Genomic DNA, 25,217 nt, shown 5'->3' on the forward strand with positions numbered 1-25,217 from the left:
ATCCTAAATAGGAATGAAACATACAAGAAATGTTGAAATAACTTTAATAAAATGCATAAACTGTATAAAATTTAATGAAAAATGGATGTCCATTCCTCCTCAATTCCTTCCTTCTCTCTTGTCTGGCTTTTGCCCAATTTGTTTTTACTCCTTGTCATTTATGGACAGCCCCTAAACTAGCTGTTGAATATGAAATTAACTTCTTCAAATTCTTTTATTACAGATGAGTTTACTAAAATAATTCCTTCATAAATCAATAAACATAGAACAACAAATGATATGAAAAGAATTTTAATAACCAATTCATTGCAAAAGAAATACTGATTACTAATAAATCTCTTGAGGTAAAACATAAAATTGCATGCAATCTACAAAAAATTCTTTATTATACCAAACTTTGAAATTAGAGTTTAAATAACTTTCTGATATAAAATTATTTTTCAAATTTTGCCACCAAAACAAATTATAATTAGTACCAACTTTCTCTCTAAATTCCCAATAATAAGTATTGGATAAATACAACAAAAATTCAACATGTTCAAGTCACTGTTCAGTCCCTGAAAATAAGAACCGTAATAGGGTAGTAATCAACAATTTTTTAAATTTAAGGCAACACATTTCATGCATTTTCTATAGAGATTTTTTTACTATTATATTTATTTTTTATTATGTTATGTTTTTATATTTCTTTTCTGGTTATAAATGTTTTTAACTAAAATCTTTCAGTTGAAGAAAATAATCTCTTAACAATATTTAAAAAATTGGAAGCCTACTAAATTTCAATGTTGTAAAATAATAAATATTTCACCATCCTATGCTAAAAGAGTGGCTGATAAAATTTCAATGAATGCTTTTAAATTTAGTAGCTCAATTAAAGAACCAGACTTCAGTTCCATATAAAACTATCATTTGCTCTTGAGATTCATATAATCCAACTTTCTGCATTTAACCAATTTATGTTTATCATGTTTTACTACAAATATTATTACATTATATTTCCTTCATATATCTACAAAGTAAATGGTACAGTTATTGGCTCCAGTCAGTAATTGCTGTCATTTTTGTCATTGTATATGGCCAATAATTATACAATTTTGCATTTTCATAAAACAGAATATATTGTGGATTGGTGTTTATAATTTCTAAACATTAAATGGCTACAAAAACAGAATTCTTCAGTAAGTATAATATTTTTCAATTTAATCTATCTGTTATGTCATAGAATTTTTAGAATAAAAATTTCCTTAGGTGGCCAATAACTGTACAGTTTACCTTATACTGTAATTTTAGTAAGATTTTGAATATGATTTTTATATATTAATTATTATTGATGATGATATTTTTTAATAATTTTTACAGGCTTTATAAAAGCAGTACTAAAATCTGAATCAAATAAAAATATTCGTTTTTATGTTATAAGAGGATTAGTTACTACTTCTCCAGCACTCAGAATAGTAATTGGTCCACCAACTGATAAGGGAGATTCTGGTGTTCGAGGAAGTAATGGTGGAAAATCATCAAATTCTTCGGGTAGAGGTACAGGAGACGGAAATAGATTATGTTGTCCAAAATGTGGAAATCCTTGCTCTCATGTAGAAACTTTTGTTTGTAAGTCTGCATTAGGATTTTATTTTATTATATATATATATTTCATAATTTTATATTTTTGAAGAAGTTAATAGTTAATCTTATATATATATATATATAATCTTAATATAATCTTATACTTCAAAAATNATATATATATATAAGATTAACTTCTTCAAAAATATTCTAAGCTAAAATATTACTATTTGAAAGTTATAAATTTAAAATATGACAAGAAAAGTAAAAATAATAATAAGACTAAACTTAAAATTATAATTGTTATTTAGTGTTTAGCCTTACTTATAAATTTTTTGATTAAATTGTTTTTTTAATACCAGTTTTACCATAAAAAGAAAAAAAATACACTATTACTGTCTAATGAAAATATCTTCAATATTTTCAATTCAAATCATGCATTCAATCATAAATGAAAATATCTTAATTTATGATTGAATGCATGTTCACTCTCTGATGCCATTCTATATGCTGACTCAACAGATTTGGAAGTGATGACTTTCACCAGTAGATGCAGTTTGATTGAGTGGTAAAGTCATACCAGCTATAGTCTCGGAACTTTCCAATATCACTTAATATGTACAGTACAGTAATATCTTGGTTTTCGTTGAATCCACATTACATGTTTTTTTGTCTACATCAAACTTCCTCTTTCTCAATTTCCATTTTCTTGTGCATAATGCACAAGAAAATGGAAATTGAGTGAAATTCCTCAATTTCCATTTTAAATTGTAAGTAGTTGAAATTCCTACTTACAATTTAAAATTCACTGTGTAACTGTTTTTTTGTCTACATCAAACTTCCTCTTTCTCAATTTCACTTTCTCAATTTCACATGTACACTTTCACTCGACCCATGTTTAACATGCACTGAGCATGCACTCAACAATAAGAATTAACCATCACTTCATCCTTTTGGAATTTGCAGTGTTACCATATTTCTGTATATCCACATCTCTACTCTCATCCCTTAGAGGAATTTTGAGATTTTTATTTTTATTTTCCAAGTATATCATTTCAGAAATGGGGTGTGGCTTATACATGCATGCAGCCTATACATACATGAATACAGTATTTTTCAGCATTCGGTGTCCAATTATGTTAAGTTTATGGCTCACTGGTCACTCATCAGTACTGCTGCAAATGATATCAATTGCTCTCTCCTGGTTTGGCATATTTCTAACAAAATAATCAGCAAGTGACAGTTTCATTTCTTGATTTCTTAATATTAGAAATTAGAGAAAAACTGGATCTTATATACCAAATTGAGATAACTGATTTGTTTACATCAGGATGATACAAGTCAGTTTTGTGGAGAACTAGCAAACTTGGACCACATGTGGGACTTTTACTTTTCCACAGGCAAGTGCATGATCATTTCAGGGAAGACAAGAAGCTGTATTACTTTCCTATTAAAACTTAATTTAATGTAATAACTTATACTAGTTTACCTTTTTTAGGCAAGAACTATATAAGTGATTGTAATTACATTATTGAGAGAGAGATTTGGGAGCACATTTATGATCTAAATACCTGGTTTATTAAATTTTCAAAAGGTGTTCATTTTTTCTAAGAAGATTTTATGGATAGTGGGCAGGAAATGATCTGTTAGACCAGTGTTTTTCAACCGGGGTGCCGCAAAGTTTAGAGCCTTTAGGCATTTTATTGGAAATTTACTTAAGTGTAGTCAAGATAACTCATTGTCAGTTCTATTTTGATACAAGATATCTAGTAAACAAAGAAACTATGACTAATCGCATGTTAATGTAATGTTCTACGCTACGTGTATGCACGACTTGTCACGAGTTTGCCCAAACCACATTGCTTGGCTTTCATGTTCCCAGTCCCAGTATCAGGCCAACCAGCAGAGAAGAATGACGTGGACACTTGTGTCTTGTATATACAGTACTTTAATTAAAAAGCGTTGCATTGTACTTTGAAAAACGTGTGGTTTCAATCATAAAGTAGGTGCATATTACAGTATTTTCATAGTATTCAAAAGCAATGATGACAAATAAACAATTTTTTATCATTTTTTTAATTTAAATTTTTTAAATTGATATGAAAAAGACAAGAAAAAAAATAATGAAATTATATATGCATCAAAATGAATAAAAAAACTTAACAAAAATTGTTTATCAATAAAATGATGATATATTTGATAATAAAACTATATTTAAAAAACAATAGCGAGACTATTATTTTACATGTAGGTATTTCGACAAAATTCAATTGACTTAAATTTTGATTTTGAACACGTAGAAACACTTTTGCGTTGTGTGTAATATTCGTTTTCGCGAAAAATTCATCTGGCCCATTAGTCCCCCCCCTTATTCAGATTCTAGATCTGCCGCTGGTCAAAGGTGTCACAATTTGTTATTTTTCAATTAAGTGTGCCACTCAATGAAAAAGGTTGAAAAACACTGTGTTAGACAGTGAAAAGTGCTTCCTTTGACATTGAGGATCTGGGGCCTGAGTCTTTAACTGCTTTTAACAATACTGAAAGTTTGTTATCCAATAGTGATGGAAGGCTTGTGTTACATGTTCAAAATCATACTGTGTATAAATTTGTTGTCTGTTAGTTTCTTAGGCATTTACATGCTGTTTAATGTTTGAATATTTAGTATTGCAGTGGGACTGACTTCAAAAAATAATTCTTGGGGAAAAATTTTGATTAAAGAAATTTAATTTGATGAAATTTTTATAAAGATAAAATAGTAATAATTTAGCTATTAGATAGGTGAAATATGAAAGAGCATATTTAATGATGAAACAATTGAAAAAAAAAATTCAGTTTTGTATTTCACAACTACAAGGTTCCTATGCACCTGGAAAGTCAGGAATTTTCATTAGTGTTTGGAAAAACTCATGGAAAGTCAGGGAATTTGTTGAAAATTGTCAAAAAGTCGGGGAATTTGACTCCTTAGCTGCCTTGTTGATTTCTTTCACTGAATATGGCTGATCAGGTGTTAGCCATCTGCAGGTGGCAAGAAGTAATGCTGCAATCTTTAATAAGAAAATATACCAGAATCTGTTTTGAAATGGTGTTTTTCACTGTTCTGAAGCCATATAATTTTACAGTTATGAATTAATAACAGGATAAACTACTTTTATGTAATAGTGTTTAATTTTTAATTTTAATAATTCAGCAATTATAAAAACATGAAATTCTTAATTAGAATAAAAAATAACTAACTAAAAATTTGTTTGCAAACTTTTAAAAGTTGAAATTGTAATTTATTAGAATATTCACTTCAAAATAGCTAAATAGAACAGTAAAAATCTGTAATTTAATCATTTTTCACATTTAAAACATTATTACACAATATAAAAAATTGTAAATAGTTACTCGACAGTTACAGTAAAATGCTGGTGCTGACTTGTGGTTGGCATGAGCTTTTTACATTTGTTATGATTTTCCTTGAAAGTACTGTACTGCAAGCATATTTTTCCTCCTCTCTTCTGTTAATTTATGCAACTTTAATACATAGTTTAATAATTAGTTTAACAGAAATGACATTGGGTAACAAATATCACTGATTTTGGAAAATTTAGGGTTTAAAAACTAGCAACATTGATCATATCTGTAATAGATATACTGTAGTTATAGTTTTGAAAATCAACTAGGTAATCCGATAGTTTTAACCAATGTTAACTTGCTTATAATTAAAATTTAAAAAGCTGGTAAATTTTTAAAAATTTAATTAAATTACTGAAAAATTAAAATAAATTTGATTATGCGCTCAGATTGTTCNTTTTTCCCTCTCTTCTGTTAAGTTCAGCAACTTTGATACATAGTTTAATAATTAGTTTAACAGAAATGTATAGTTTTGAAAAAATTAAAATAAATTTGATTATCACCAAAACAATTTTTATAGTTATGTTGCAAAAGAAAGATTTGTAGTTATGATTCTATATGCTGAACTTCTATATTTTATTAACATATACAGTTGACCCCCTATAACGCGGTAGATATGTTCCACTTTATAAGAATTTCACATTGTTGGAGTCCTTAAATACATAAGCCAATCACAGCCCAGCACGTGTGCAATTTACAGACTACAGCTGTTTGAAAGGTTTTCTTCCATAAAATTAATCGATTCTAGACTAATTTGACTCGGCATTTCCAAAACATGTATAATTTTTTGGGAATAATCTGTATAAACTATGCTATAAACAAAAAACTGTAGGATTACTTACCGAGTGTGCACCATTTGATGACACCATTGCTTAAGCTTGTTTTCGTCATGGAGCAGTGCATCGAACAGCGAGCGTGTTTTCTGATAAATTATTTTTCTGTGAAAAACTCGCTGAACTTTGGAGACAACATTAATATAAATAATTTTTATGGCCGTTGAATAAGAAATGCTTCTTTCACAAGAAATGTATAAAATTACAGTACTGTATTAGACTTACAGTACCTAATTTATATATTGTACAGTTGATAGTAAACTCAACTTGCCCGCCTAAACTCTCCGTAGCGTGTAAGTAGTTCAGCTGCTCATCCACTATTGGTCCAGATTTGACCAATCTTGTCGTGACACAAGTCGACGATGATGTTTTACCATATTTTACAAGTCTCTTTTATCATCTTTATACAAATATGGTCGCAATTTTTTTCCGCAATACACGAATCCACATTATATGAACCTGTGTTATAGGGAGGTCGACTGTAATTGTAATTTCATTTGATGTTTATTTCTGTATTTATTTTATTTAAATTCTATAAATTTTAAGAATCCCAATTTTTGTAATACTATGATGTTGTAGGAACACAAGTGTGAGGTTCTGGAATTGTCCTGGAACTCACTAAAATAGAAAAACATAAAATAATTTTATTTTCGTTTGATGTTTATTTCTGTTTTTATTTTATTTAAATTCTATAAGTTTTAAGAATCCCAATTTTTGTAATACTATGATGTCATAGGAACACAAGTGTGAGGTTCTGGAATTGTCCTGGAACTCACTAAAATAGAAAAACATAAAATAATTTTATTATTAGAGGAAAAATGGAATGAACAAAAATTTTTTATAAAAACTTGAGAAATAGTCTAGACAGTGCAGCTCCCAAGATCGATCATTTGGATTGGGGTCGGATTTTCCATTGTTTGAAAAAACAATGATGACTTCTCTTGCAAACTCCAATTCTTCAATTGACATAAGTAAATTAGGGAATCCATTAGATCTCCATCATAAAGCGTGGGTGATGGTCCAAAACCAATCCAGGGAACAATTGCAGGACAGGAAGGTGATAAAAACTGGTGTCTAAAAAGGACATGAGGCTGTTGAGAGTCATCTCTTTTGTAGCCATTGCCACCAATCACTTCTGGTCATTTGCCTTTTCTCCACACTTCATTTCTGCTATTTTGCTGCTGCTGCTGCTATCTTTTCCTTCCACAAATTAACAGTTGCCTTTCAAAAGGAGGACGTTTCCAACTCAGGACAAATACAAGTGATTTACGTTTGTGCTAGACATCGGATGGAAATCAAATGAACTTTCCTTTCTGGATCATTCACTGAACATTGCTTTGGATTCCACCAACACCACTACGAACTTAAGACAAAAAACAAAGACAACGTTAACTATATTGTAAGCATATTTGTACAATAAACAGATTAAACAGTAAAGAGGTGTTTTTCGTCCATCTATACCACGTTTCCCACCTACTTATTAGTCCCTTGACTTTCCTGGTGTTGGTAGAATTAACTTTATCCCCTTTATTTTCCCAAAGGGAAAGAGTCGTCATATCTCACACAAGCAAAACTCGAAGTTTCAAATCTTATGTTCTAATTGATGTTTGAAATTATGTTAAACCTGAGGAAGGCTATTTAAGATGGCTGAAAACATTAGTTTGTTTAATTAAAATTTGCTATAAAAGTGAGAAAGATAGTTTGTGATATGATTTGTAATAATTATAAGAATTGTAATTAAGGGTTAAAATAAATAAATTTTGTCTGCATTCTTAAGAAAATTTTATGCAAAATTAAATAAATAATAAATAAAAATTATTAAAAATAATTATTAAAACTCTGGCCTTTACACCAAAATCAAAATGGTGGCAACAGAACATTTTTTTCTTTTAATGAGTTGCCAATTCAGCTAATTTTTTTGCTAGATTTAGTGGATTTATGAACAATCTAACTAAAAAAAAAAAAAAAATCAAACAATTCTAATGCAAACAATATGATTTGGGTATTTTTATTAAAATGTCTAGCTGTAAATTTGAATTTTCAGTTGGCAACACTACATTTAATTAATATATATGTTACTGTGAATGACCGATATCTGGCGAATGTCAACATTCTCCAGTGAATGTCAGCATTCACACAGTCGTTTCATGTATGTACGAAATATTTTCTAAATATTATTATTTCTCACTTACACAGGAAAATGTCAACATTCAGCATGCACTGATGGTGAATGTTGAATAAAAATATCTTTATTATGTTGAGACAAAAATGCAACTTTTTAATATGTCAAAATAGAAGAAAGCTTTAGTAACAGCACATGTAAATAAACTGTTGAATCTAAAACGAACAGTACATTCTAAATCATTAAAGAAAATAATACAATAATAAACTTACACATGAATTATGTGATTAATGTTATACAATTGTATTTATTGCAACAACTTAAATTGTTATGGCACTTTGAATTGCACAAGAGTCCTTTTCTTTTACAATTGCATTTATTTGTGGAACACTTCTTTTTGCAATGACAGCATGTATAGCCTTGCCCTCCACTTTTCGAATTAGCTGCAGCTGCTTCTCTCAGTGATATTTCTTGAGAAGAAATCTCATCTATGGAAAGTAACTTTTCTTTACAAATTACGAACTGATTACGTTATTACGTGATTATGAACTGATCTGTTAATGGTGTCTTTTATTCAGATATCGCCGATGCCTTACCGACGACCCCTCTCATCCTCCGCCACTCGGCCTGACAAACCGATCCTCATCTCATGGGATCAAAAGAACAAAAATGCCATTCAGTGACAAAGTTGTTTTCACCAAACTGTTGTCGGGAAAAGAGGTATGACCTTGTCCTACCTCTGGCTATCCACAAAGGATTTGATGACAGACTGTCGCTTCTCTGTCAACATCGGCTTCTTGGGTGTCATTTCGACCTCCACCAAAGCTTATCTGTGCTTGTCAACATAAACCAGCAATTGTTTGAATGCATAATAATATAACCAAATATTCGGCCTTTCACCGACGTATTTTGTATGTGTCGACATTCACCAGAGAGTATCGACATTCACTAATTTCGGTCTTTCACAGTAACATATATATGTAGATGCGAATTGGATGTTGTTTGAATATTTTACATAGTGTTGTGACAAAACAAGTCTTACACATTGCTATCTGATCTGGTTCATCTGTCTTTTAATATTATTATTCAAGGTTTGTGTTTTTCTAAATTCTTAAATTATAATGGCACAGAAACAAATGAGGTTTAATGTCCAATGGCTGGATCCAGCTATTCATCTAGAATTCGATTCCTGGCTAGGAACTGTAAAAGATGATGATACAAAAGCATTTTGCTGCATTTGTTGTAAAGTTTTCTCATTAAGTTAAGTAATATGGGAAAGCATGCATTAGTATCACATGCAAATAGTTCTAGTCATGTTGAAATAAAAAGATTGAAGTCAAAACAAATTTCACTGATAAGGTTTTTAACCTCCAACAAATTTAAACTCTTCTAATAGTCAACAAAATGTGTGTGAAACGGCTTCTATTGTGGAAAATAGATCTCAGATCACTAATGAACAGTCTGTCACCAAATCAACATTTCTTAGCAGCACATTGACACCTTTTGTGATAAAAGATGATGTAATAAAAGAAGAGATAACTTGGGCATTGGCAGTTGTAAAGAAAAAGATGTCACTCAATTCATGCTCTGATATTAAAAACATTTTCAAAAAAATGTTTCCTGACAATGCTATAGTCACACAATTTCAATTGGGTCTAGATAAAGCTTCCTTTATAATAAATTATGGCCTAGCCCATTATTTCAGAGAAAAATTGATTGATCCTGTTACAAGTTGCGGTAATATTACTATCTCCTTTGATGAATCACTAAATAAAGTTGCTTAAAGAACTCAACTCAAATGGATCTTGTGATAAAATACTGGGACAAGAGTAAAGATATGGATATGACGAAATATTTAAATATTGTCTTTCTGGATCACAGTACAGCAAATGATCTTCTCTCTGCATTTCTCAATGGGCTTTCAGACATTCATCTTGATCTAGCAAAAATTCTTCATATCTGTATGAATGGACCAAATGTAAACATAAGTTTTCTGAATAAATTAGAAGATCACATGGAGACACAGAACGTTGGTAAATCATTTGTGAGAATGGGAACACGTGGTTTACATGTGTGAGATTAGCTGGGGGTACAACCTAGAGCACCACTTAATCTGCTCAGAATCATAAGATTCGATCTCTAAATTTTTAAGGAGGGCTTTTTATAATGTTAAAAAGATCTAGATGGTAAGTTCTAGATCACGTCAGGATCCTAGATACCAGTTAATCAAATTTATTACACGCGGATTAACACGTGTTTACGAATCAATATGGAGAGGATGAAATCTTTTGATTCAGACATAATGAGACATTTCTTTAACATAAAAAAAATCAATTATTTAATAAAACAAAGGAAAAATATACAAAGTGGACCTTCAATATATGATTATGGTATTGCAGAGAGAGATCACATTTTGAGTTAAAAACATACTACCTCACTATATATTCTCTGTATTCGGATCGATGTGAATGTTCGTTATTTCTCTATTTCTTCTCTTCTTTTCGTTCTTGTCCCTTATTAATTCTTAGGCGGTACTTCAATAAACATTTCCGTTAACTTGAGAACTTAGAAATAAACTGTATGAACTTCGGGAGTTAGTTATGGGCGTTTGCCGTGAGGAGCGGGTATGGAATACGTCCTTCTCTTCTGGAATTTCGTGGTATACTTCTCGAATAATACTCAAGAATCCACTTTTTTGATGATTTTCTCCAATGAGAAAATTGTATTCCTCCCACGTGTTTAGGAAGAGTGGGGGTTTACAGAGGGGTAACTGGACTGTATGTGACTTTTTACCAGTTTCCTTGGTTTTGACTTAAAATTTTTCTATTAAAATCAGAAATATTATATCTAACATTTATGGATTTGACATCAATTTCCAATTAATAAAGGGGGGTGTTCAAAATCTCACACATGTAGTCCATGGTGCTATAAAAGCTGGTTTTAAAGTAGTAGATTGGAATTTGTTACCACTACTACGGAATTTGTGCTATTTGCTAAAAGACGCACTCACTTGGCATGCTGAATACATTGCTATAAGTAGAAGCAGATTATTTCCCAAAAAGTTTGATTCAATAAGGTAGGAGAATGGAGAGTGCTTAGAATGTGCAGCAGAAGTTATTGAATCTGTGAAGACATACATAAACAACAGTACAAAGTTGAAAGACAGCAAGGTGGCTACATTCTTGAGACAAGCACTCAATGATCCCTTTATTAAAGTTAAACTTTTATTTTTTCGGTCAATATGTACATAAAGTGAGAGCTTTCTCACCCGATTTCAGAACAACAAACCTCTTTCACCCTATCTTAATAAAGCAGTTGTTCAATTACTAATGAACCCGATGAGAAAGTTTGTGAAAAATTACAGGGTCATCGACAAGCAGTTTCTAAAAATAGGTTTAAATGCTAATGAAAACTTGGTACGTCTGAAGAATTTGGGTATTGGTTTTGGAGCAAAAAGGTTTTAAAAGAATTGAAAGTAAGTGACAAAGATATTCTGTGTTTTTTAAGAGATTGTTGAAATGTGCTGAAAGTGATGACACAAAAGATTATTGAGAAGGATACGAATGTGTGAAGACTTTGAGCAGCTTAGACCCAGAAATTATTAAAATGCAATCAAATGTTGGAAAATTGTATTTCAATGTTTTACTGGAGGTTCTACATGATACAAACAAGATTGATGAGAAATGTGCTGTCAAAGCAAAATAACAGTATGATATACTCTGCAATAAAGTATCCATAAAACCCTATTCTACAAAGTTTGTGGACTTCATATCTGAAAGGAGTGATGATTACGGTCTGGACAAATTTTATTGTGAAATTATGAAAGATGATAGGCAACTGCAAGATCTATGGTCTATTATCAAAATTTCTGTTTCTTTCTCATATGGGAATGTAAATGTTGAGAGTAGTTTCTCAGTTAACAAATCACTATTGAGTGAAAATCTTAAGGAAGAGAGTTTAGTTGCTCAACATTTAGTTTATGATGGGATCCATTTTGCATGTGGTATTGATCAAATAAATATAGACCAGAAAATATTAACAGTCAGAAGATCTAGACAGCAAAATATTGCATCTCTGCAACAGAAAAAAGATATACAGAAGCAGCAGGCATTGAGAGCGGAAGAAAAAAGAAAACTTACACAACAACTTAAGGATTTAAAACAACACAAGAAAATGTTAAGAAAAGATCACGAAAAGGAAGAAAAAGACATTGAAATGAAAATAAATACAATTGAGGAGAAAAAGCTAAAACTACATTAATATAATAGTTCTTGTGTTTTGTGTATTGTAATTAATTTTTTATTTTCTAATTATCTGTATTTTGAAAAAAGGGAATCAATACTAAAAGTTTCTCTGTATTTTGATTGTCCATTTTGTAAAAAATAAAAAGATTTTACAATAAATTAGATGCATTTGTTAGAGAAGCTATAGTATAAACTTACACTTATCTCTCATTATATACAATCTATTTTTACACAATTTTGAAATAATGTGGTTGACAAAAGAAAACCAATTATTTTTTTACATGATTGATTTTTTTATGAGGGAAAAAATGCTTTATTTGAAAATTTTTAAATTTAACTTTTTATTAAAATTATGTTGCTGTTTAAAAAAGTTATTCTTTTTGTTGAAAGATTGGTTTTAAAATTATGTGTTTCTAAGTCAAGAGTTTATTTTAAGCACAGTACAGTACTATTTGTATATCAAAGAATACTGTTTGTTGATTTTATGCTATCTTGTATTTACTACATTTACATACAAATAATAATGATAAATGATGATAAAATAAAAAGCTCGTGTTTCGTTTGTAAATTGCTTATTTTTTCATTGTATTGAAGTTGTGGATTCTATCAAACATTTTTCTACAGGATATGTGTACTGTATTTGTTTAATGAAGTAGTCTTTGAAACATATCAACTGTGTGAAAAGAAGGATAGATGTACTCAATGTTCACAGTAAATAAAATGCTATTTTATTATGTTGATATTCCACACCATAAGAAATGTGAGGGTCAGGGAATTTGGACAAAGTTGGTCAGGGAAAATCAGGGAATTCAAAACAAAACTTTGAATAGGAACCCTGCAACTACTGTATTACAATGCTATCTCTTGCCTTATATACTGTAATTTACAGTTTATATCTTTATTATTTATAATAAATATGGTAATTGCTTTTGATTTCAAAATATAAATTAATAGTGATCTTATGATATTTGATAGTTGGCTAAATTTATAATAAGTATTTAATTTAAATAATTTTACCAGTTTCCTTGGTTTTGACTTAAAATTTTTCTATTAAAATCAGAAATATTATATCTAACATTTATNAAAAAAAACTGATTACACTTTGATTTATACAGCATCCACAAGATTTGTGAAATGTGATAAATGCCAGCATTTTTTTGTTGTGTTATCGGATGTTGATTCTAAAAAATCTTTGAAAGATCAACTTGGAAATGAAAAAGTTAATATTCAGAGACGATCTCCACCACCACCTAAAAAAGTAAGTATGAATTTAAAATGATTAAATTTACAAAATAATATATAAATAAAATAATAAAGAATAGCTTTATAAATAAAAGATTCCTTCATATGGATTTTTTTCAATTGAGATACTAATTTTTCTAGCTTAATACATATTATATCAAAATTTTAATAGTTATATATTTATTAATCACTTTCATGTTTATAGTTGTTTGATATGAAAATTATTCCTATTCTAGACAATAATAATGGTAGTGTATCTGGTTTTGTTACAGTGGTTCTATTTTACTTTTTAAATTATTATATTTTATAAGTTTTTCCAAAATATCCATTTCACGCATAGCTAATTAATGCAATTAATTTTAAGTTATTCTTTGTTTTATAAACAAACTGTCCGTAAGTTATTTAATACAGATATGGATGGGTGGGTGAGTGAGTATGCAGGTAATTGTTAAAATGTATTATAAGGGATGAGGTATTTACAAAATCATTATGTAATGCTAGAAGAATTTAATACAGACTTTATTATGTATATATCATTGGCATAATTGTCCTGTATGACTGCTAGTAATAAAAATAATGTCATATGAAGAAGTCTATTAAGTGAGAGTCCCATAGTGTTTGTGAGATATGACAGCCTGTATTTTTCAACATTTCTTATGTTTAAAATAGCATTTTTTAAGTCTGAAAAATTTCTTTCTTTCTAACTTTTCAACCTGGAAAGCTGGAAGTTTTGGAGAATCTGCATTGTGTCACTTTGTATAGTGCACAAGTATTTTTTGAGGAAAAAAAAATTTGTTGGCATGTGTGAAACTCCACACAACTTTTCATGTATAGTAAAAGTTACAGGAAAATTACATAGGCATAACTCTTGTGAATGTTACTTGAAAAGAGTGCAATTTGGCACAATAGTAATTTAAAATAAATATATCCTAACAAAAATACTGTTACTTATGTTCTCTGCTCTTTTTTCTTCTCTATACCACAAAAACTAATATCAATTCCAATTAATTTCAAATTGACCACTGCATTTGCTTCTGACAATATATGACTTGTTGTGCATTGCATTGTCATACATAACTGTGCAACAAAGATAGAAAAATTGATTTTGATAATGCAAACTTGCAAATTGTAAAATTTCTTTTCATTTCATAACAGTGTGGTACAAATGCATTTTGATAAAATTATCAAAAAGTTATAAAGCAATTTATACAGCAAACATTGGTAGATTGCCAAATTTTTGATGGTTCACATATTATTTTTTCAATTGCTTTATTTCTCGTATAGAAAGCATTCTTGGTTTGAAAACTCAGCAAAAATTTTGATACTTTCTGTAGTATTTTGAGCAATATTAATTTTTGAATTAAGATCATTTTTGAAAACTATATGACTATATTGCATTAAAAAAATAATAATTAGATTAAAGTTATGAGATCTGACAAAATTAGTTGTTAAATGTTAGACAACATTCTTCCAAGTACAATAAAATAATAACTTTGTCATTAGACCCACTTACAAATGGGAAGGGAACTTTTGGTTACAGGGTAAAAAAACAATTAGCAGTAGAGTCATGGCTCTACTCATAACTTCCCTCTAGAGTAAAGGTTTTGCTAGCTTTATCTTGAAAGACAATCTATTCCTCTCCAAATACAACAAGTCTAATGTCAGTTGTAACACGTGATATTTACAGTGAAGTTGAAATTTGATATGTTTATTTTATTGCTTTAGGCCTTAAGTGCATTTCTTTAACCACTAAATAAGGACATAATTTCAAATAGATACTTTATCACTTATTTTGTTTTAATCTTTATGGTTGTTACTTTTTGATGAGACTATATCTTATCTCTAAAATCATGCTGCTTTCAACAGCTGGACACTTTAGAGTTATGAAGGAGTATGTGTCAGGAGTTGCAATTTGGCACAGAGTATTTGGTGTCCAAATCATGCTCACATAAAAAAAAAAACAGACTTGTAGGTAGTCGGGGGACTGAGAACTGGGTCAAATTAAAATACAAAATGGTGAGACTGTTTCTACAAACATGTGTGAGTGCGAGATTTGCACATGCGTTGCTCGCACTCTCTGAGACATAGTCTCGTCCCAACAATGGCTTTGCTGTTTTACTTGTTATAATACTTAAATAAAGAAATTTATATACACGTTAAGATTTAACAAACTCTGTTAAGAGTGTATTTAATTTATTTTTTTAACATTAATTTTAGATATATAATAAACTTCCTAAAGCCTAATACGTTGATACTCAACCAAACAAACACCTTAATAAATTGGGCTATAAATTTTTTATTATTGATCATTAAATATTAAGTAATTTGGTACTAGATGTAGACATTAGGCTTCGTCTCTTATCTAAAGTAGTAATTATGATTTTTAAGAATGTAGCAAATAATTTAGAACCATCTGGAAGAAAAGAACTAGCCTAGAACGGTACTTGAACCCACAACCTCCGCTTATTTAGAACTGTCTTCCAGACAGTTTTAAATTATTTAATAAATTATTAAAAATTATAATTACTAATTTAGATGAGAGATGACACCTAACGTCTACCTCTAGTACCAAATTACTTAATGTCTACTCATTAATAATAGCAAATTTATAGACAATTTATTAAGGCATTTGTTTGGTCAAGTAAATTTTAGATGCTAATATAGAGTATAGATAGAAATAGGAAAAATATATGAAATATAAATAGGGGAAAAGTATATATATTTTTTCCTCTAAAAAATTCTGTAAAAATTTTTGCATTAATTGCAATAAATTAAAATTTGTATAAGAACAAAGTAAACAATTTGACAAAAAGAATTACCTATTTGATGTCTGCATTTATTTGATGAAGAAACTAATATATATCCTTATTCTAGAAAAATAATTGTTCTATATATTAAAAATAAGAAAATAAAAATAATTTTTATGAAACTCAATTAGTATTATTTCTTTTTCAATGTCATTTTATTTTAATATATTTGAATAACCTTATATGGTTGATAATTCTGACAATCAAAGAATTGTGACTGAAGCTTAAAGTTAACTTAGTTAATATAGTGAATCATAAAAATTAAATTATACCAAGTAAACTGTGATAATAATTACTTAAAAGATAAATTGTCTATGAAATATCTTGTCAGAAACAAATTTATATGAAACTTCTTCAGACCAGTTTTAATAAATTGCAATAAATAAATAAATTAATTAATTGCTTAATACATACTAATTACTGTGATTTTTAGCAACTGCATATATGCTGGTGTCTAAATTAAAGCTACAAACACAAAATCTGTGTAAAATCAATACCATGAAACATAAGTAGCTGAAACATCATATGTAAATCAGCAAAGTGACATTCTATCATGCAAGAATCATGCAAATGAGGGCAAAATATAATGCACTATATATATATACAGCAAAGTCATTTCTGACAGTTGTTTACTAGGATTGCTAACAATGAAGAAGTGTTCCTGATTAGCTTATCAAGCATGCCTCAGAGAAAGCATTTGAATGATTCATTTCGATGGAGATTCATTTTTGCATTTGTGCCAAGTACATTTCATTTGTGTGTGCTGTTTTAATTTTGGACACAAATATATATTAATATATATTTAATAAAACAAAAATTAATCTACTGTTTTTTCCTATTCTTAATATATCATTTTCAAAATCTAATTATTTATTTAATTCTGTTTAAAACATTTTTGCATATTTTTTTGCCATTTTGTTGTAAAAAGTACTGATCTCAATAATCTCTTCTTATTCTCAACTTTAAATTAAAGTTTTAATTTTTAATGTTACCTAATAAGGCATAAATTTATAAACTTTTAAATAAATAAACTGTCAAATCATAAGAGATGGATGAAAGTTAATTGCTGGGTGAATTGAATATCTAAACTTTGAGAAATGATTGCTTTCTGAAATTGTTTCAAAATTGTTGACAGCTTAGCTTCTAGATTGGATTGGCTCAATTGACAAAATACAGAATGGTTCTGTAGATATTATTATGTTCAAATCAGTCAGTCTGTTGAAAGTTAGTTTTTAGTATTTTTGGTAATTTGATAATTTAAAACATGTTAATAAGCTTTTGCAATATCTTGAATAATTTAAATTTTTACAACTGTTTCTGAATTCAAAATTTTAATTGTATTAATAATGTTAGATACTTATTAATTGATTTATTTTATTTTAGATATATGAATATTTGAATAATCATGTAGTAGGTCAGAATCATGCAAAGAAAGTATTATCTGTAGCAGTTTATAATCATTATAAAAGAATATTTAATAATATTCCAAGCATAAACTCTACAAATCGTCAAGAAAGTTCTGTTGGAGAAAATCAACATACAGGATTTGCTTTAAAAGGTAAATTTTTTTTTATTAACTTTAATAGTTAACAAATAAAAATTTTAATTTTATTAATTTTAATTAAAGTTTAATTAAATTAAAGTAAAATAATTAATTTATCTTGGGTGATTTAAAATTGTTTAAGAAATGATTTGGAAATAGATATTTTCTAACATCATATTTAAATTTTTTAAGTTAGAACTTATAATTTGAATTTTTTTTGTATAATTTCAACAGTTTAATTGCTAATGATTAAACACGTACACTGAACCAATATAATGTGTGGTACGATCGACGAAACAAAAAACAAACGTTTTCGAACCTCTTCTAGGTTCTTCCTCAGGTTCCTTTAGATTTTAGCTCGTAAATTCGATATTTCAAATAACTTCGTTCTTCGATCGCAAGAACGAAGTTATTTGAAATATCGAATTTACGAGCTAAAATCTAAAGGAACCTGAGGAAGAACCTAGAAGAGGTTCGAAAACGTTTGTTTTTTGTTTCGTCGATCGTACCACACATTATATTGGTTCAGTGTACGTGTTTAATCATTAGCAATTAAACTGTTGAAATTATACAAAAAAAATTCAAATTATAAGTTCTAACTTAAAAAATTTAAATATGATGTTAGAAAATATCTATTTCCAAATCATTTCTTAAACAATTTTAAATCACCCAAGATAAATTAATTATTTTACTTTAATTTAATTAAACTTTAATTAAAATTAATAAAATTAAAATTTTTATTTGTTAACTATTAAAATTAATAAAAAAAAATTTACCTTTTAAAGCAAATCCTGTATGTTGATTTTCTCCAACAGAACTTTCTTGACGATTTGTAGAGTTTATGCTTGGAATATTATTAAATATTCTTTTATAATGATTATAAACTGCTACAGATAATACTTTCTTTGCATGATTCTGACCTACTACATGATTATTCAAATATTCATATATCTAAAATAAAATAAATCAATTAATAAGTATCTAACATTATTAATACAATTAAAATTTTGAATTCAGAAACAGTTGTAAAAATTTAAATTATTCAAGATATTGCAAAAGCTTATTAACATGTTTTAAATTATCAAATTACCAAAAATACTAAAAACTAACTTTCAACAGACTTGACTGATTTGAACATAATAATATCTACAGAACCATTCTGTATTTTGTCAATTGAGCCAATCCAATCTAGAAGCTAAGCTGTCAACAATTTTGAAACAATTTCAGAAAGCAATCATTTCTCAAAGTTTAGATATTCAATTCACCCAGCAATTAACTTTCATCCATCTCTTATGATTTGACAGTTTATTTATTTAAAAGTTTATAAATTTATGCCTTATTAGGTAACATTAAAAATTAAAACTTTAATTTAAAGTTGAGAATAAGAAGAGATTATTGAGATCAGTACTTTTTACAACAAAATGGCAAAAAAATATGCAAAAATGTTTTAAACAGAATTAAATAAATAATTAGATTTTGAAAATGATATATTAAGAATAGGAAAAAACAGTAGATTAATTTTTGTTTTATTAAATATATATTAATATATATTTGTGTCCAAAATTAAAACAGCACACACAAATGAAATGTACTTGGCACAAATGCAAAAATGAATCTCCATCGAAATGAATCATTCAAATGCTTTCTCTGAGGCATGCTTGATAAGCTAATCAGGAACACTTCTTCATTGTTAGCAATCCTAGTAAACAACTGTCAGAAATGACTTTGCTGTATATATATATATAGTGCATTATATTTTGCCCTCATTTGCATGATTCTTGCATGATAGAATGTCACTTTGCTGATTTACATATGATGTTTCAGCTACTTATGTTTCATGGTATTGATTTTACACAGATTTTGTGTTTGTAGCTTTAATTTAGACACCAGCATATATGCAGTTGCTAAAAATCACAGTAATTAGTATGTATTAAGCAATTAATTAATTTATTTATTTATTGCAATTTATTAAAACTGGTCTGAAGAAGTTTCATATAAATTTGTTTCTGACAAGATATTTCATAGACAATTTATCTTTTAAGTAATTATTATCACAGTTTACTTGGTATAATTTAATTTTTATGATTCACTATATTAACTAAGTTAACTTTAAGCTTCAGTCACAATTCTTTGATTGTCAGAATTATCAACCATATAAGGTTATTCAAATATATTAAAATAAAATGACATTGAAAAAGAAATNTTCGAAAACGTTTGTTTTTTGTTTCGTCGATCGTACCACACATTATATTGGTTCAGTGTACGTGTTTGATATATAAGTGTGGTGAGTTGTGAGTTTTTTTTTTTTTATTTGCTAATGATTACTTGAATTCAAAAAATTGATCAAGTTATTCAAAACAATTGTTGTTGTATTCATATTATGAATTTATAGATTTTTCATTCTCTAAGTTTTTTTAGTTCAAAAGAGTTTTTAGAATATCTCTTATTATACAGTGGTGCCTCGTATAACGTACGCCTCAAATAACGGATGCTGCGAACAATGGACTTTCCGTTCGGCAGTTACATGAGCCGAACAACGGACTTTCTGCGAACAAGTGCAAATGATGTTTCCACTCTTTTGCCGTTGCCAATGACAATATGCTATTTTTACAATATATTAGTATTATTAGAATATATTATTAGTATATCTGAAGTACAGAGCTCCCGTTGGGATTCGGATTGCTCCCTTGTTTATTACGTACATCACCTCAGTGCAGGGTATTTACATTTATTCAAGTGTTGTGCAAATCATGGCTTCTAAAAAACAGAAAGGTGATTTCAATTGAAACAAAGCAAGAAATCATCAGAAAAAGTGAAAGTTCAGAAAAACTTATTTGTCAAATGGGGAGAGGTTCAGGAGTTTACCAACACTCATTATCCAAACAGAGCTGAGACTAATAGGATCAATGATCTCTACAATAACACCCTTGCCCGTTATTTCCGACAGGTGTTGAAGAAGAGAGAGAAACAGACCACCTGGGACATGTTTTTCAAGTAGCAAGCTGCCAAAAAACAGAGGATGGAACAAGTGGAGATGACCCTGCAAGCTCCGATAGCCTCTCCTGAATCTGACTCCGATTAAAAAACAATAAAAAGATACCTGCTGCAATGTGTAAAAAGTCTGTATCTGCATGAATGTGTGAAGAAAGTGTTCCTCCCCCTCCCCCTCACAACATCTGACTACCCGGCATAATTAGTGACTGCTCCATTTTCAATTTTTTTTTTTTTATGGTACAGTACGGATATGTTATGATGTGGAACGAATTATATGTTTTAACATGTATTTCTATGGGAAAATGCGTTTCGTATAACGGACTTTTCATTTAACAGACGTGCACATGGAACGGATTAAGTACGTTATATGAGGCACCACTGTAATTCTATTTATACATTTGGAAGTTTGGATACTAGAAAGTATATGTATATTAAATTATGAGATGACTATAATAATTCTGATATATGTAAATGTTAAATATTTGGAGAAATTATATACAGTGTAAAAAGATGATAAAATAATTACACATCTAAGAATATATAAATTAATCAGTTTTCTTTCAATATAATAGGGAAATTATAGGAATGGAGAATGACTTTAAATATTATGTCATGATATATGTTGTTTTTATGTATTTAAATAGTATGATGATTGAATATTAATATAGAAGTTGTATAGGTAAGAAGTTACCATTATAGCATTAAATACTTACTTATTTTATATATAATGTATTTACTCATCTCATAGTTTTCTTTTTCATTTTTTTAAGCAATCTTTTTTAAAGTTTATTTAGCTGTTTTTATTAAAATATAATTTCTTATCTTAAAAAAGTAAAATTTTAAACATCATTTACTGTTAAATGAATGATAAACATATTTGCTAAGTAAAAATATTAAAATTTTTGTAGATTTGTTTCATAATCCAGGGATTTCTCATAGTAATGCTCTTGGTGTAACACCTCAACAACAACAAATACAAGATTCAGATGCTCGTCAAAATCGAGGATCAGATGTACTTGATGTCATGACCCATGAACTTCGTTTAGAAAAAAGTAATATTTTATTACTTGGACCAACTGGTTCTGGTGAGTTTTAAAATTGAGAGTAAATTTTCTCATCTTGCTTTAACATCTTCAGGCAGTTTAATGTTTAGAACACATAAAATTTCAAAACTTTTCTAAATTTTAAAATAAGGGTTTTAGACTTTGTTTGCCTTTGTATCTTGTATAGCAATATTTAGCCTTCTTTTCTATATAACACTAGCAGACCCCGCCACGCGTTGTTGTGGCTCAAAATATATCTATTATAAATGTATAACACTTCCCCCATGGGGGGAATTTTTTGAAAAATTTCTTCTTATTGTACATTCTCTTGACATACCCTATTAAAACGCAATCAAAAATGCATCTAAAATAATATAAATAGAAGCAGAGTTCTTTACAGTAAGTAAGCCTTAATCCTAACCATCTCTCTTCAGTGGGGGGAATTTCGACACGTATATTATATAAAAACACGTGCATATTCGAATGCAGCGTTGTGTCAAAATTTCAAAGGAATCAGTAGGAACAAACGAACATTACATTTTTATTTATATAGATAGATAGAAGATGATCTGCTTTAGTTCATTTTCACAGAAAAGCATAATGCCTCACAGAAAAGCAAACTTAGGGTGTCGTACTTGTAGCCCATCTGTTGGACAGAAAAGCCTTAACCTAGATTATATATTTTAATTTATATGAATGTTTAATGGAATAATATACAGCCTATGTCCACCCTGAGGTTCCATTCTAAATATTGGTGAAAGAATTTTTGAAATCGGATGAGTAGTTTCGGAGATTACCTGCTGCAAACAAACTTACATACATACTTACAAACATTACCTCTTTATAATATTAGTATAGATAATCTACAAAGTAAAATATATTGCTGGAATGGATTCTATGGGAATTTATTTCAATTTGTAGAATTATTGAATGTTATAAATGATTCATTAGTATTTGAAAACTATTTTAAAAATTTAACTTTAATTTGAATATTTTGTTGTGTATAATTTATGAAAAATTTCTAGTTTTTTGTTTTTATTTTGTCTGCTAAAACTTTGTAACTGAAAGAATTAGTAATGATTTACAAAAAAAAAATCATTTTATTTAAAAACTTTTTTTAATTTTGAGTGATTTGAAAGCATTTTTTTTAATGATTTGAATTTTTAAATGATAGGTAAAACATTATTAGCACAAACTATTGCTCAATGTTTGGATGTACCATTTGCTATTTGTGATTGTACTACACTTACACAGGCTGGTTATGTTGGAGAAGATATCGAATCAGTCATAGCTAAACTTCTACAAGATGCCAATTATAATGTTGAAAAAGCTCAACAAGGTAAGAAATTATTATGTTAATCATAAAAAATACAAAACTATTAAATTTATTCTATAAATTGATGATTGTTGAATTTTAAAATCTTTAAAACAAAATTGTAGCATTGTTGAAACAGCTATTACAGGTCATTTGGTAAAAAATGTTATTTATGTAAAGCAAGTGTTGTTTACACATAGGCTGTTATTGTTAGACCATATGTGAAAAGTCAGAATTTATGATATGATCTAGTCTGTTTATAGATGTTACATGCTATCACCATTTGGTGAAACATTACAATGTTTATGTAGTAACAAATATAAAAATGAAATTTAAAAACATTATTTATTAATTCTTGCACCTTATAACTTTTATGGTGTTCAGAAATCAAATTTTATGCACTTCTGAGACAAAAACATTTAGTTAGACTTGTAGTAATAGTTCTTAAAGCATTGACTATAACCAAGATTGTACTTTGAAAACAGGAATAATTTATTTAGAGGAACATCTGTATTCCATATTTGATATTAAGTAGACATATACTGAATTTGAGTTTGTAATAACATTTTGAATAACTCTTCTGTAAATTCACCCACAACTGTTAATATAAAGTAAGCATCTCCTCTTCCTCAGTTAAATTCTGGTACTGGACCCACATTGTTGCACCTATGATTGATTTTCAATGCAATATATCTGATGACATTTTCATATGTTTGATTTGCTTACTCATACTTTTATAAGCATTATCCCTTGATATATTTATAATTTATTTTTGTGTACTATTTTATCATCTTCAGTCTCATACAGAGTATACAAATGTGTATCTGACAAGCCTGAAACCAATTTTAAATAAATTTTGTCTCAGAAATCAAATATTATTTATGTATTTTTTACCTTAAAAGTCTAAGATTTAAGAATAAATAATTAAAAATATGAAATTTAAAAATATCACATTTTTATATTTGTTTCACTAAATGTAATGTAATGTTTAAATTATAATGTTTCACTAAATGACATGATAAGAATCTACAGACAGATTAAGTTGAATACAAAGTGTAAACAAAAGTATTGCACAAGGCTGCATCTTGTTTCTGTGTAAAGTCTGTTTCATAAATATAAGTCCACTTAGTAAAATAAAGTTTCTAAAAAAACTGTTCAAAAAAATGAAGAAATAATTAATTGTTAACATACAGGTAACCCCTATATAACATGAGAGTTACGTTCCAAAAAATTGCCGTGTTACACGAAACAAAGAACTAGTGCGAAAAGGGGGGTTAGGTTCCAAAAATTAAAAAAACATGCTGTTAAATCTTTATTTAAATCAGATTTATTATTCATTTTTTCCATAGGTAAAATACTTATTTATTATTTAAGTAAATATTTTACCAGAGGATTATTCATCCTATATGATGATATCAGCATGAGCATCATCAACTGGTAACAGTTTTTTGGGTGCGTTCGTTATTAGTGGTCGCTCTGCAACGGGAGTGCGCTGCTGTTTGTAGGCATTTAGGAACGATGGTGAAAGAAAGATGGCAGCACTTGCACTATCAATAGTATTGTGATGGAGGAATCTATAATTCTAAAATGAGCTTTCAGAGGCAAAAGAAGGGTCCCAATTGTAAAATTTAACCATTAATTGGATTATTTGTTGAAAGAGCATTCAAAGTAGCCACGAAAACAATTAGAATGCTCGCGCTGAGTTATGTGGAGGTATAAAAGAACACTCCCTTTATTATATTTCATGTTGTATGAGAGTTTTACCCAATTCCCAAACCGTGTTAGAGTGAATCTGTGCTATAGAAGTGCGGTGTTATACAGGGGTTACCTGTACTTATTGCATAACAATTACATTCCAACAAACATTTATTATTTAAAATTTAATAATTTATACAGTAAACTTTTCGATTTTTTATTGTCTCATAAATATAGGTCCAGTATGAAAATTTCTTTAAGGTACCAAATTTGATGTAATTAATATACATATTTTTGCCATTAGAGAGACTACTTAGCCAATTGCAAATGGCAGCATAATTTGAAACTGATTAATTAACATTAATTGATATTTTGTGTGACTTTTGAATCATGGGACATGCCAAGGGACTTACATAGAGA

General features: G+C 28.7%; 1 protein-coding gene across 1 annotated transcript in view; it reads left to right on the forward strand.

Moving 5' to 3' along the window:
* Positions 1-1,346: 1,346 nt before the first annotated feature.
* Positions 1,347-25,217, forward strand: part of LOC111636885 (ATP-dependent Clp protease ATP-binding subunit clpX-like, mitochondrial) — a gene marked incomplete at its 5' end in the record, with an annotated part of 35,474 nt that continues 11,603 nt past the window's right edge. Inside the window, 5 exons of the mRNA XM_023382280.1 lie at positions 1,347-1,608; positions 13,274-13,416; positions 17,591-17,765; positions 21,653-21,829; positions 22,962-23,126. Of these exons, the coding sequence (XP_023238048.1) occupies positions 1,347-1,608; positions 13,274-13,416; positions 17,591-17,765; positions 21,653-21,829; positions 22,962-23,126 (922 nt within the window). The remainder of the gene's footprint in view (positions 1,609-13,273; positions 13,417-17,590; positions 17,766-21,652; positions 21,830-22,961; positions 23,127-25,217) is intronic.

Source organism: Centruroides sculpturatus, unplaced genomic scaffold (assembly GCF_000671375.1).
Source record: "Centruroides sculpturatus isolate CEXI.00-Female unplaced genomic scaffold, Cexi_2.0 scaffold152, whole genome shotgun sequence".
NCBI classification, from domain to species: domain Eukaryota; kingdom Metazoa; phylum Arthropoda; class Arachnida; order Scorpiones; family Buthidae; genus Centruroides; species Centruroides sculpturatus.